Source organism: Solea solea, chromosome 12 (assembly GCF_958295425.1).
Source record: "Solea solea chromosome 12, fSolSol10.1, whole genome shotgun sequence".
NCBI classification, from domain to species: domain Eukaryota; kingdom Metazoa; phylum Chordata; class Actinopteri; order Pleuronectiformes; family Soleidae; genus Solea; species Solea solea.
In genome coordinates, this window is record NC_081145.1 from 11,184,582 (window position 1) to 11,198,649 (window position 14,068).

The following is a 14,068-nucleotide window of genomic DNA, read 5'->3' on the forward strand; positions in this document are numbered from 1 at the left end:
TATTGTCATAAGTCATACTATTGACTTCAAAACTGAATAAACATCAACGTTGAAACTAATCTCTGTGTGACTTACTTTACTAGGAAGAAGTGGATGCAACACCAAGTGGTTTTCATATAATTAATACTCACATAAACAAATATTTATTCATTTGTTTTTACGATATTTACATCACACTCAGTCGAACAGTAATGAAGATTATGTGCAAGGTACTGGCTGTAGTGAAGCACTATTAGTGGTTATAGTGCAATAGAGAGTGGCAAAATCTGAATATTTAACCACATACCGTCATTCTCTCTCTCTCTCTCTCTCTCTCGCTCATACTATAATGTTTCTATGACACACATATAACACAAAACAACTTACAGTTACAGTGACACCATTTCACTTTTTTCATAAAATACTTGGCACCGAGGCAGATTGACGTGACATGAAATCAATATTTTGTGTAATCAACGCTCATGTACAACAAATACACAAAATGACTTGCTGTACATTTACATGAAGTGTCAAAAATAATGTTATTAAACGCAACACCCCCGGGAGGAAATGCTACTTTTGAAGCTTGTGATTTACATTTTAACTCCATAGTAATTTTCTGTTTATTTAAGCTAAAGTGAATTTTTCCACAGGTGAGGAAACTGAGACACCGGTACAAGATCCTACTGTGACACAAACCACCGACAGAAGAACACCTCTCTGAGATAATGTGAACAAAGACTACACATCACAAGTGTGTTCATGTGACTGCTAAAGTATTTAACTGTAACACACAAAAAAAAAAGCTGAAGAAGCAAAACGGGCTAAAAAAAAAACATTAGGCAACACATAACACTGACTGTAGATGTAAAGTAAAACGACCATGTGACAGATAAAAGGCCTTTGGAGGAGGAATAAAAATTTGAGTTACACTCAGAGCAATTAACCAGTCTTTAAATAACAAAAAATATATTGTTTTGTTCATATTTTACTCTCAAAAGGAACATTTGAACATTTCCTACATTGCTATTAAAAATATTATTTTCCTAGAACTCAGTTAAAATACATTTGGGGTTTCAGCTGCAACTACTACCCAAGGAATCATATATAGTACATGACTATAAAAGTGCAATAACATTCGTGACACACGACAGGATATACAGTATTTTGGTGTTGAGTTTAACCAGATTATTAAAAAAAGACTAAAGAGAAAAGTGGAAAGCAGTTGTGCCGAGATTTTAAATAATGTTTCCTGTGGACATACATACGAATACACTGTGTATCATAGCAGTGTAGGGTAGTGTCACTGTGTGCGTTTACTGTTTAACTGTTAGCAGCAGGATCTCTTCTTCTCCAAAGGACTGCTGAGCAGCTCCACGGTCTTCTCCTTGTCTTTGTCCTCTTGTTCCTTCAGAGCTCTGAGAAAGAAATAATGAGGCTTTAACAAAGAATTACAGATGACACTTGATCTGTGCACACTGATGTTTACTTATGAATGCAATGCGTATTGCTTTTCAACCTTTGAGCGCTCACTGCTTTAATTTGTTTTGTTGCTATGTAGCTAAATGTCATGTCTGCTCCTGACAGTAATGCTTGTTTGGTTGTTCCATGCAGAATTACTGACAGTAAGTATAGATGCCAGAATAACTGGCATCTGCACTGACACTAATATAAATCAGATAAAGGGCTGTCAGCATTAACACGTGTGTGACGGCACTGTTCTAACAGAGAGAGGGAGAGAGGGAGGGGGAGGAAGGGAGAGAGAAGAAGGAAGTCGGTCATCAGCTGATGATCAGTAACACTGCTCAGAGAGAGTGAGTGAGGGAGGGGCAGGAGGAGCCAGTCTGTGTCACACACACACACTGATGAGTGAGCGAATGCAACAGAAAAGGGGAAAAAAAATCTGCAATCAATGACTTGGACAGGGAGTGAAATAAATAAAGTTGAAGCTGCAAAGAGACAGTGAGAAATAATTAATAACTATGTGTCACAGACCCACTCTGCCTGTATTAGTCTTGCTCTACTCAACCCTAATACACAGTTTGTATGAAAAAGAGAACTAAACTGGAGTTTCTGCAAAGTGAAATGGACATTGTGTGTTACCCCAAGGTTACTGCACTTATTTGAAATATATTCAAATAAATCTAAAAGATTAACTAGATTTGCCACTTCTCATCACTTAAAATGTGAACAATGTCATACTGTTTCTTGAAGTGGAAGAGCAAGGCATTTTGTTTTTCCAACAAAAACAATTAAAAAAATCTGTTTTCAGAACTGAAATAATCCTGTTATTGCACGAATGAAGCAATGAGTCACTCCACATTTAGCCCAACATAGTTACCATTGTCCTGTCTTGAGGGGTTGACTTTCAACTTGAAGGTTGTGGGTTCAATCCCTGGTTCAGCTAGTCTACATACCTTGTCCTTGGGCAAGACACTTAACCAGTGTGAATGGCAAAATTGTAGTGTAAAGCGGCTAAGGGCTATATAAATACAGGCCATTTACCATTGTTCAACATAAACTCACACGCACCACTCAGCCACATGCTCACCTGGCTAAATGAACCATGGACTCCCCCACGTTGTGTCCAGAGCATGCACTGCACTCATAGAAAGTCATCTGGCATTCCTGAAAAAATGCCACAAATGATGATGCTGACTGTTAAAAGAACTGTTCTTGAGACAGAAATACAGTGTTTGTCTCAAGAACAGAGAAACTACACACAGTAGGGCAATAAACACATTTCCCCATATGCAACATCAACAAAATGTTCACTTTTTCAGACTGAACTTAATAAAGTGAATAAAAGCAGACATGCAGACCTTGGCAAGTCTTTCACCGAGTGCTCTCTGAACTTGTCTCTCAGCGTCCTTGTCTGTTTTGTTTCCCAAAAGCATAATAGGGATGTCCTCACCTGCCCCCTCCTGTGACAGAAGAAAAGTATACATTGTCATAAGAGAGTCCCTCTTGGTTTATAAAAGGACTGGAAAAAAAATGTCTGCTTGGGGCATTTCTGTTCAAAATCTACCTTGACACTCGTCAGCCACTGTCTGACAGCAGTGAAGCTCTGCTCTGATGTAACGTCATACATCACGACCACGCCATCGGCCTTGCGAAAGAATTGCTTGGTGATGCTTCGATACCTGCAGAGAGAGACATGGACATTATGTTTTCACTGCTGCAGCAAGAATCCTTGGAAACTGCACTTTAACTGCATATGTATACTGGTGTATGCATCACATTTGATTCCTGAAATGAAGAAGTTTGGCTTTTTGGAATGTTTAACAATTCAACATGTAAACTCTTGCATCATACAGTGACATCGGTGATACACTCACTCATCTAAAAAACACAACAGACAGAAGTTACTTAAGTGAAAGTCATAATCAAGACTCTTTTCCAATGTAGTAATTCATCACACCTTTCCTGTCCTGCTGTATCCCACAACTGCAGTGCCACCTGGCTGTTGTCCACTGTTATTGTCTTAACACTGAAGTCTACACCTGCACAGAAAAACTATGTATGTGATCAAACATTACAACAACACAAAGTAAATACATAAATGTCATTTTTAATGCTTGGATTAGTGAAACCAACAAATAAAAGACAGTGGAAAAGTTTTACTTTTTAATCTTAACACACACAGTCTAAGGTTAACCACAGAGAGTGGTGTTTTCACACCTTTGTACACAGAAACTGACAGTAGACATAATTGTGTTTGAGCAGTGTAAAGTACATACCCACAGTGGCAGATGTGCCAGCATGAAAACAGTCATCACAAAATCGTTGAAGGAGGGACGTCTTTCCTACGTTGGAGTTTCCCACCAAGACGATCTTGAAGAGCCGGTCAGGAGCTGAGGGACCGATTTCCTCCTGCTAAAAAAAAGAAAGAGCGGAATTGTGGGAGCAGATACTGGAACGACGGGGCAAGGATGCACTTTCACAGAAACAGTGCATTGAGTCAAAGTCCACATGCTTACATTGACACTAGTCTCTTTACCAACAGGCTGAACCCTTGGAGAAGTGGGTGTTTCCCTGTCCTCCACATTTTCACTTGAACACGGGTAAATATCACTCATCACCAAGTCCATGTTCTCCTCACTGTCGGAGGCTTCCTCTCCTTCAGTGCACTCCGGAAGAGCGGTTTGAACTTGACGGTCATTGTGGAGCAAGTGTGGGAGATGGTCTTCTTCGATGGAGATAATTCTCTGGAGTTGTCCTCTTCTCTCTGCCAGGCAGGAGGGCTGGTACGACCCATTGGCTATGTTCTGCCTCACAGAGCTGGAGATCAGCTCCTCCTCATCGCCACTGCTGGTGCAAAGCACATACAACATCACCCATTAAATTCACTGACCATACGCTGAACATGAGTATTTAACATACGACTCGATCTTTTACCTTTTGAAGACACTTGTGTTCATTTGTTTCACAACACCGTATAAAGGCCTCTGCTTCATACTTGGTGTTGTTTTACAGTTCTTTGGATTCTGAAGAAATAAAAAATGAAGTTAAATTAAGATAAAGGTTTTTGACTCTCTATATTCCTCTAATATTTAAAGTAGGACAAAAGGTTTGCAGTCAGTCAGTGGAATTTTAAATATTACACAGAATACATTTTTTCTATAATTTATGGCACATACCTGATAACAAATGTCCCTTTCATCCCTTAAATGTTTGTTCATTTCCCTAGATTCAAAAGGAAATAAAAGATGCTGAAGACATGGAGAGATTCATAACATACAAATAATCCTTAAACAATCCCAGCATTGTGTAACTGACAAAATCAGTACCTCCCCCTATCCAATTTTGAAAGTATATTCTTCCAAAGTCAAGATGTGTTGACTGTGTAAAAGAAACGCATTAGAGTAAATAATGTTTAAGCTTCTACTGATCATACCTCAACAGGTCCAGTTGTTTGAGGAGGCTTGCACGCTCTCGCTGAAGTCCCTCAGTCAGTCTGTAAATGTCTCTGCATTGAAAAATCAAAATTGGTTAGAGAAATATAACCCAGACCAAAAGAAATGCAAAATACCAGTTCTATCAACTATTGACATATGGGTGTTCAAAAAAGGATATCATATAAGATATGAGATGAGAAACACAAAAGTCATAGGAAATCAACTTTCATAACAACTCAAAGTAAGCTTTCAGCTCTTGTTAGTTAATAGTAAAATTGTGTGTTGTGTAAAGTATGTGTTACGCTGATTTGAAAACCCTAAATCAGACATATATCGACAAAGATGGACTCTGAACAAACTCACATTTCCTTCTCTTCGTGGAGCCTTGACGACTGTTCCTGCAGCAGAGTCAGCTGCTCCTGTGCCAAGATCAGCTCTTGGCTGGTGTGCTCCAGCTCCTGTGCCAACTCGTCATTTGTCTGCTTCAGCTTCACGTTCTCTACCTTGGTCACATGTTGTTCGCTGTGAAGGTCATTGCACTGACGCTCCAACTGAAAAGCCATATACAAATAACAAATGAGTAAATGTACAGCAACTGGCTCAACCCTTCCCATAGGATGGAAAAGCAAACATAGAATACCTGACTGTCTCTATATGGTTTTTGTGATACCGGTGCATGGTATAACTGCTGCATATATACTAGTATAGTGCTGCAATAACATATCAAGTATAAAGCTAAACAATGTCAAAGGCAGTGATCCAACATTCAGTATCATTAAACAGTCAAACAATTGAATTGTAAATATTAAATGCTTCAACATGTGAGTTTTACATATTTATCAATGACGTGCCGTTGCTTCTTTCACAGTTTATTTCCTCATGGGAAACCCGAGGCAACATCTCTCTCATAGTGTAAATACCGCAGTGCACTGTGGAGGGATTCACGCTGATGGATCTCACTCACCCTTCTCTGTTTCTGGGAGAGTTGTTCCAGCTCTTTCTCTTTGCTGGACAGCTGCAGCTCCAGGTCTTGACTCAGAGACAAAAAACGTTCATAGTCCTTCAAGGGCAGGAATAAAAAAAAGAGAGAGGAAGGACTCAAAACATGTGAGAAGGAAGGACATGTATACTATGTAGTACATATACTACTTCAGAGACCTTGACTAAAGGTTACTAATAGGTTTTTGTACCTGTAGCACAATTTTGTCTTTTTCACTTTTTATTTGCTGCTCCATTTCTTCATACAGGCGTTGGATCTCATCATCATGTGTTGCTGCTTTTCTGTATGGGTAAGAATAACATAGGTTAATATGGTTTGTATAGTAGTTACCTCAACTCACATGCTGTAAGTAAATTAATCAGCCGCTAAACGCCATGATGAAGATTATAGAAAAATATCTTAAAATAAATTAACAGAGCATTAAAACACCATATTTTATTCATATCCAAACAGAACCACCCAAGTCATTTTCTATACCCTTTCACAAGGAACAAAATCGTTTAATTAGCCTCTGATAACCTTTGAAACTCTGAAACGTAATAATCAAACAAACAAAGATGCCCCAGCCTGACCTTATGAGAGCGCTCTCCATCTCCCTCTTCTCCTGGTTAGCCTCTTTGATTTGGGATGACACTCGGGCCAAGAAGTCCTCAAAATTAGATAAAAGATGTGGTTCATCGTGCCGCAGCTGGGCCCACAAACTGCGCACCTCTGCTGGACTGCATGGGATTGAATGAAGGAGCAGTGGTAATGGAGTAAAATTCTCCCCTGAAATGTTCGGCCTATGTCCCATGGTTTCACCAGAAATTCAATATCCCCTTTTTTGAATAAAAATAGAAATATAATGACGGCACGAGAGGAAATTCTAGCACAGCAACCTTCACAAGCACCAGATTATAATTCATTTTAATTCAAAATAATGTTCTTTACCTAGAAAAAAAACCTTTTTATTTTACAACAGCAAAACATAATAATCTGGTAATTGTGACGACCGACGAAAGGTTGTGTGTTCGATTCCCAGCTCCACTAGCCTACGTGCCAATGCGCCCTTGAGCAAGACACTTAAACCCATATAGCCCCCGACAGCTGTAGCAGCAGCGTGTGAATGGGTATGAAATATGTGTGAAAAAAGCGTGCTGCACATACATGCGCTGTATGACAGTGAGTGAACAGGTGTTAAGGTGCTAAATACAGACCATTCACTGGAAATGAACAATGATTTAAATGATAGGATTTGCATTAAAATACACTGCTTAATAAGAGCACAGCAATGAAACAATGATGTAATTTTGTTTACGCAAGCAACAAAGTATTTTAGCTCCGTGCTAAAATTAGGTTGAGGAAAAGATTTTTCTACAATAACAAATACTTAAAGTCTGGCCCCATCCGTTAGTACTGCACAAAGTGATGTGAAATGTCATCTCAAACTTGGGTAGGCAGAAACTGATAGGATGTGACAGTCTAGCATCCACCTCCACTGTTGTTTACTTTTATTGAGTTGGAGTTGTTTGTTAAAGGTGAGTCTGCTCATGCATTTCACATCCTGTCATTATATTTCAATCAAACAAAACAAGACCTAAATTCACCTCAACTAAAGTAAACTAATGGTAACTGTTTGAAAATCCAGTGGGGATGGTTTGTGAAGGATTTTTCAACTGCTTTCTAGAACTTAAGATTTGTTATATTTAAAAAGTATTATTATTTCAAATAATAAACTATGGAACACATTTGAAAATAAAAAAAAATATAGAGAGAAGATAGAGTTTGTACAGGTGATGATGGTCTCAGGCTTAAAATATAGTGAAGGCTCAAACGGAAATGTTGACAAAGTGCAAAGATATGACGTACACACACACACACACACAGACACAGACAGTACTCACTCTTCAAATATGTTGTTGGCTCCAAGGCTCCCCATTAGCATGCTGAAGTGTTTCTCCTCTTGATCCTCATCTTCTTTTTCCAGACTCTCCTCCCAGTGGGTCTGGTATAGGACCTCAGGTGGGCTCTTGGCAGGTTTCTTGTCTGCCATGTCTTCCTCTACAGAAACCTTCTGGCCAGATAAAAATGCACCTAAAAACATCAAAAGCCCAGGTACACAGACAAAACATCAGTGATGACAGCGGGGACATAGTTACCGGCAAAAATGTGTCTTAAGAACGTACAAAAGCCTGAGGAGAACTCATTGAGGGTAAGGTATCCGTTGCTGTCAGAATCAAGGGTATCGAATACGTTCTCCAGCTCCTCTGCACTGAGAGGCAGCTCGCCATTCAGCCTCTGTTAAACAAGACACAACACAGCTGCTATTGGCAAGAGGACATCCACAAGAACATTAACTACACTGTAGCTATAACAACTAAGGACTGGTACTTGAGAGTTACAAGGACAGTCATTTGTGTGGTTGTGATTATGTGCTACACAGCTGCTGGTGGTAGTCCTCTATATAGCTTTAACACCAATTGGTCTAAATTAGCTTTAATAATTTGTGATGTTGGGTATATTCTAAATCGACACTTTCTAATCTTAAACCTGAAATGTTTCATCCCCTATGTTCTCCTTGCAATACACTGCTGAAAAAATTGACATTAGAGTTTAATGTTTAACACAACAACGACTGAGCTCTTCCATATTTACAGTCTCCGGTGACTGAACACTGTGCTGCTCCGCTGGGAAACATGCTGGTTTAACAGAAGATTTGAAGAAGCTATACAGAGATCGCACTAGAGGAGTGACAGCTGTTCCTTAAGTAAAGGTAACTGCTGGACAATTCACAAGAAAAGCCAACACTACCACACCTCTGTAACCAGCTTTTAGGTTTTTATGTTGTGTTTACTCTGTGGCGAATGTTGACTGATGCCACCCATGCAATCCAAGGCAGAAACTGGGAAATAATAGCATCAGTGTGAGAGAGTATCAGCTGGTCTTGTAAACTGTTATCTGGGGAAAACATATCCCTCATGTCGGCAAACAGTAGAGTAGTAAAGCTCGTCTGTCATCTGGTCGTGAAATGTACTCAAAATCACTTGTTGACCTGATCCTTATGTTTTTCAATTTTTGAAGAATTCCCCTTTTCTACCCTGTATATTTACTTCCCTCTTCAGTGGGTATTCATCTACATAGTTTAATTCATTATATTCATCATAACTATTAATTGTATGACCTAAAACATACATATTGACTGGCTAGTTGCTGTGCTAGAACATTTGCATCTGAACATTAGTAGTACACAGTATAGAACACATGTTTTTTTGTTTTTTAGACTTACTTAATTGAAGTCAGACACAATTGTACTTTGGTTAATAAACATTTTTTAGTACAACAAAAGTATGTTTCATAAATTAGGATTTACAGTGTTATATAAATTAATCTTTGCCTGACAACAGTGCAAGGTTGTATAAAACTGATATAGCCAAAGTGGGTTGAAAGTCTGTTGGGTGGAAAGTGACATTTAATATTAGTGTGTGGGGATTTTGTTTATTTGTTAGTTTTTGGTTTTGTTCGTTACTTTTTTTCCTTTTCTGTGGGATGGGAGAGGGAAGGTGGGAGCTACTTTTAAACACATTCTTCACTGCACAGTCCAGTGGACCACTCTACTACTCACCATCTAATTTCCAATTCATTAGTATTAGTAGTATTAACACAAGATCAAAGAACCCACGCATGTATTTATACTCCTCTCAATGAGAGCTCACAAGTGCTTCATCAAAGGATCAGCCATGGTAGTGATGAATATCTGAAGGACACATGAATCTGCACAGTAGCGTGACAAAGCCTCCGCATGGCTCTTTTATATTGCTTTGAATAAGTTGCACATGTTCTATTCATGCCCTGCTCAGAATCCTTAATGAGCTCACAAACCGCCCCTGCATTCTATGCTGACCCTGGATGAGCAAATTAATATTGGTACAATTTTTAGACCAGTCCTCAAACTATTACTAAGAACTTGATAGGTCCACACAGTTATCAACCTTGGATAATCAGCCTCACCTGCATGTCACGCCGGGTGATGAAGCCCTTGTTTTCGATGTCACACATCTGGAAGAACTCATGGGTTTTCTCCAGGATTGCGTTTTGTCCCATGTTCCCGTTCTTCTCGCATTTCCCCTCTTCAGTGCCAACTCCTTGCCTTTGCCATACAGTTCGGGCCACAGTGCTGGCTGTGGCGTCGTTGCTGGCACAGGGAGCACGAGCAAAAGCTTCCATGGTGTTTGTGAGTCTGTTGATACAAGAGTGTTTCCTGCGTCCGTCACATGAGTGATGGGTGATGTACAGACAGAGGTGTGGAGAAAAGAGATCCCACAGAGCTTCAGGCTGCTGTACATCAGAAGCTTTCACCAATGTCACAGGCTGTCATCTCTTAGCAACCACCTTTAATTAGTCGATGATACCTAGGAGATAGACAGAAGCAGTTACTTCAGTTTAGAATATATCTAATTTGTCCATTAGATACAGCTAGTGACTTTATTTTAAATGTTTGTGCTGCATCTAAAACAGGTTATGTATTAATAAAGCATCATTAAAAAGCTTATCCAGCCTATCAAGAAGTCAATATACACTTTAAAATACAAAACAAATATATAAATGTCATTTATGGTTATATTTGTGTAACCTTTTCACACACATTATCGATCCGATTAAAAAACAGAATTACAGATTCAATATAAATACTAGAAAAACCTCGACCAAAGCTGCATTGTTTCTGTATTCGGATCACCACCAAAATGTATAATTTCTTCCGTAATGCCATAACCTACATCCACAGGAAGTTCCATCAAAATCCATTACTCACTTTTTGAGTTATGCAACTCACAAACAGACAAAGAAACAGACAAATGCTGACAAAAACACAACCTGTTTGGCAGAGATAATAATTCACTGCTGTTCACCTAAAACAAAACACTGCGCTGCTTCTTCTTCTTCTCCTTCACCCAAGCTTCATGTGTGACAGTCCTCGCTGGGTCTAATGTCCTCTGACAAGTAAAGGAAACCAAACTGAAAATTGAAGAGGAAAGTTGTGGTATGTAGAGGAGGGTCTTCTTGTCTGCCTGGAAATATTGACTGATGTGTCTCACTCGTAATGGGTTTTTTCAAGCAGGTTATAATTCTTTGCCCACTGATTTGGAAGACTGCTTTTCATTGCTCTGCACCGAGTGTTGTCCTCGTCAATTCATAAAAAAAGAGAATCTGATGGCATTTCTATTTACCCATGCAAATATATATATATACACACATACATATACACACATATATATATATATATATACACACACATACATATACACATACATATATATAGTTGTGTATGAGACAGTAAGAAAATAAATGCATGTAGGTGGGTAAAATAACTGACAGATATTATACAACAACTCTAATAGTATCAACCATTATTAGGCTCAATAAAACATTTCAATAAAAACATTTGTTCTAAATTTCATGTATGTCTTGAATCTGACATTAAGCAACAGCACTGGCAACTGCTGTGTAGTATGTTACACTTCAAAGTTTGAACATAAACAATCTGCAACATCTTGCAAGCATGAGAAACCTCCCAAGGGATGTCATTAACCCACAATAAGCATCACGAGGAACTAAAAAAAGGGAACTATATATTGTTATTAGATCAGAGTTAAATTGTGTTTGTTTTTTCCCTCCGACTTTCAGTACTTAATATTGTCTTATCTATATAGACTTTTTCCATTGGGCAGCAGTCAAACAAAGTGTTATGGCTCCTGTGTTTAAACTTGGTATCATATGTTGAGACAGGTGGCCACAGTGACATAAGATTACAGTACAAGGATGTCAGAAAAGGAAAAACACTGGTGGCATTTGCTAGGACACCTGCTTCCGTGCAGATACTACAATGGAAAGACATTTATTTTACAGAGATCACATCTTGCACATGACGTAACTCTATTTGCTTAAATGTACTCATTTACATACATGGTATGATGTTGATGAGGGTTAGGGTTGGCGAACAGAATGATAAAATCAAATGAAACCACATTAGTTATACATTTTTCAAGAGTCAGCTAATCTTGTTTAAGGGTTTGACCTGAAGCTACATATGTTGATACAGGTCATACTAATTTAGTTGGTCTAGAACTGTGGCTACATCAGCTGCATGTCCAACTTCCCATGACCTAAGGTACACAGGTTTGCTATCTCTCACTCTAGTCTGTGACTTCTGCAATCAAACATCAATGTGGTTTATACTGGCTCTGAAAAAAGCATAAGCACTGAGTTCTATGTTATAACCTGCTTGGTCATCCTGCTTTAGATGTGCACAGATGAAGACTGGAAGTATATGATGACATGCAACAGGGTTTTTAAAGATGACTCACTTGTGTCTTCTTGAGTATGGAGCTATTGTTACACCAGTCTCTTCAACAAACAACCTGTTTCCTGTGTTTTCAGTGGATCATCCCCCTGACTGGCTGTTGTGAAATCGTTTCCATCATATGGTTCAGTTAGGAAATAACTATCAAGAGATGGTGGTGACTGAACTTCTCAAACATTATTCATGTGACAACCTGAATGTGTCTCAGCTAAAACTATATTAAACTCTACCCCACTTCCTGAAGAGTGACCACAGCCATCTTTCACACGTCAACAACCATCATCATCAGTGGTCTGCTGCTCTGCTCGAAGCACAGTCTAAACACACGTAAGCTGCCTCTCAGAATACCAAACTACAACTGTCAACTGACACATCCGACAATTAAAGCATAAAGGCTCGTGATAAGCAAAACAATAACTGCCACACAAAGACGAACCACGAGCTCCAGTTACACAAAGCACGTGTGTAGCAAGACAAAACGGCCGCTTCCTTGACTGAAGGCACACTTTATTTTATTGTGAAACTTCCTGTGACAAACACAAAAACTATTTTACGTTTAAAATGAACATGTAACAGTAGAGAAAAGAAGAAGTATCCGGCTAACAACAACAGCAGCAAGAGCGCGCGTGCACACACACACACACACAGTCAGGTTAATTAAGCTAAAGTGGAGACAGGTGAGAAAGTTAGGTGATAAATACGAACCTGTGAGTGAAGAGAGACATTCACTTTGAAGGACTTCATTAACTCATTGTGTCGACTTATCCGCTTGACGTGAAGTTGACAGTTTTCTAAGTGTCACAGTGGTGAGTGCAGGAATTTGACTGAGCGCTGACGGAGCAAACCCAGGGGGAGGGGCATCATCCTCGGTAACCACGGCAACACTAACAAGGAAGTGTGCACTCTTTGCTTTCTTTCTTTCGTTCTTTCTTTCTTTCTTTCTTTCTTTCGTTGTCTGTTGTCTGTTGTCTCTTGTATCTACAACTTACTAATTGACTTTCTGCATTTTTATCTAATACTAATATACTAATACTTTTTATCTAATACTAATATTAAAACTACATGTTTGAGGGACAGAGAAGTGTTTTACAGAATGCTATTATTACAACTTTCTCCTTTACTTTGCCTTCAGGTATTGACCATTTAGTGTTGTGCAGTGGTGTTGTGCAGAAGTAGTACCAATAATTCTCAGATGAGGGCAGTATAGGACCTTCTCTAGATCTGGAATAATACTACAGTTCTAGTTGAGCCACCATAAAACGCAAACTGGTATTTAATCACCTGCTTTTATTACAGTATATTATTAAAGGTATTGACCCTTCACATACACATGCAGGTTTTACAATTTACAAGCTCCATATGGCCAGATAAAGTTAAATAAATAAAAAAAAGGGTTACAGATGATGAACAGGAGGAATTTTGTTTTTTTACACAACAAGTGGGTGTAATCTACAGGGGGAACAGTCTTATACTGATCCATAAAAATGTGTCTGCTCCACTGTAGAGCTGCTAAGCAGGTGTAACACACACACACACACACCCCACACCCCCAAGCCACAACTGTCATACGTCCAAACTGCATTGATTGAAAACTACATGGATCTTCCACATGTGTGGCAGTGATGAGGGCCCTTGAGCTTTGACTGCCTCCACTTTACATAGTTTTTGAAAGGCTGATTTGCAGCAAACAGATGCGTGCGAGGCAATGCTCCAGCTGAGTTTTCCGAGCCAGATGTGTTTACACTGGAGGATGCTGAGTAATGATGATTTGGAAAGAGCTCGTTTTATGCATGGATGAAAGAGGACAACAGCATGAAACTGGGATAATTCTTTATTTTGTGTACAATTCTGCAA

At 39.0% G+C, this 14,068-nt stretch overlaps 1 protein-coding gene across 5 annotated transcripts; it reads right to left on the minus strand.

Moving 5' to 3' along the window:
* Positions 1-44: 44 nt before the first annotated feature.
* On the minus strand, positions 45-13,059 carry cracr2aa (calcium release activated channel regulator 2Aa). Of its 5 annotated transcripts, none has more exons than XM_058645913.1 (18): positions 12,920-13,059; positions 9,865-10,265; positions 8,043-8,154; positions 7,761-7,950; positions 6,450-6,596; positions 6,068-6,158; positions 5,842-5,937; positions 5,241-5,428; positions 4,877-4,948; positions 4,620-4,665; positions 4,378-4,466; positions 3,960-4,290; positions 3,720-3,855; positions 3,401-3,482; positions 3,008-3,122; positions 2,802-2,903; positions 2,531-2,607; positions 45-1,397 (listed from the first exon to the last, which is right to left on the minus strand). In XM_058645913.1, exons 2-18 carry the CDS (start codon positions 10,078-10,080, stop codon positions 1,310-1,312), a joined length of 2,178 nt encoding a protein of 725 aa, XP_058501896.1. In that variant the 5' UTR covers positions 10,081-10,265; positions 12,920-13,059; the 3' UTR covers positions 45-1,309. The 5 variants fall into 5 exon arrangements, with proteins under 5 accessions (XP_058501896.1, XP_058501899.1, XP_058501897.1 ...); XM_058645916.1 differs by lacking the exon at positions 12,920-13,059 and adding an exon at positions 12,219-12,540 and having other exon boundaries at positions 3,720-3,852; positions 3,960-4,287; XM_058645914.1 differs by lacking the exon at positions 12,920-13,059 and adding an exon at positions 12,219-12,540 and having other exon boundaries at positions 3,720-3,852.
* Between the last annotated feature and the right edge of the window lie 1,009 nt (positions 13,060-14,068).

What these genes read in the sequence shown, in the direction of transcription:
- cracr2aa (XM_058645913.1), bottom strand. Translation starts at nt 10,080, where the DNA reads ATGGAAGCTTTTGCTCGTGCTCCCTGTGCCAGCAACGACGCCACAGCC. An exon ending in TGAGTTCTCCTCAGGCTTTT is followed by an intron (nt 7,951 to 8,042) that starts GTACGTTCTTAA and finishes TGATGTTTTTAG; the next exon opens with GTGCATTTTTATCTGGCCAG. An exon ending in TCTCCCAGAAACAGAGAAGG is followed by an intron (nt 5,429 to 5,841) that starts GTGAGTGAGATC and finishes ATGGCTTTTCAG; the next exon opens with TTGGAGCGTCAGTGCAATGA.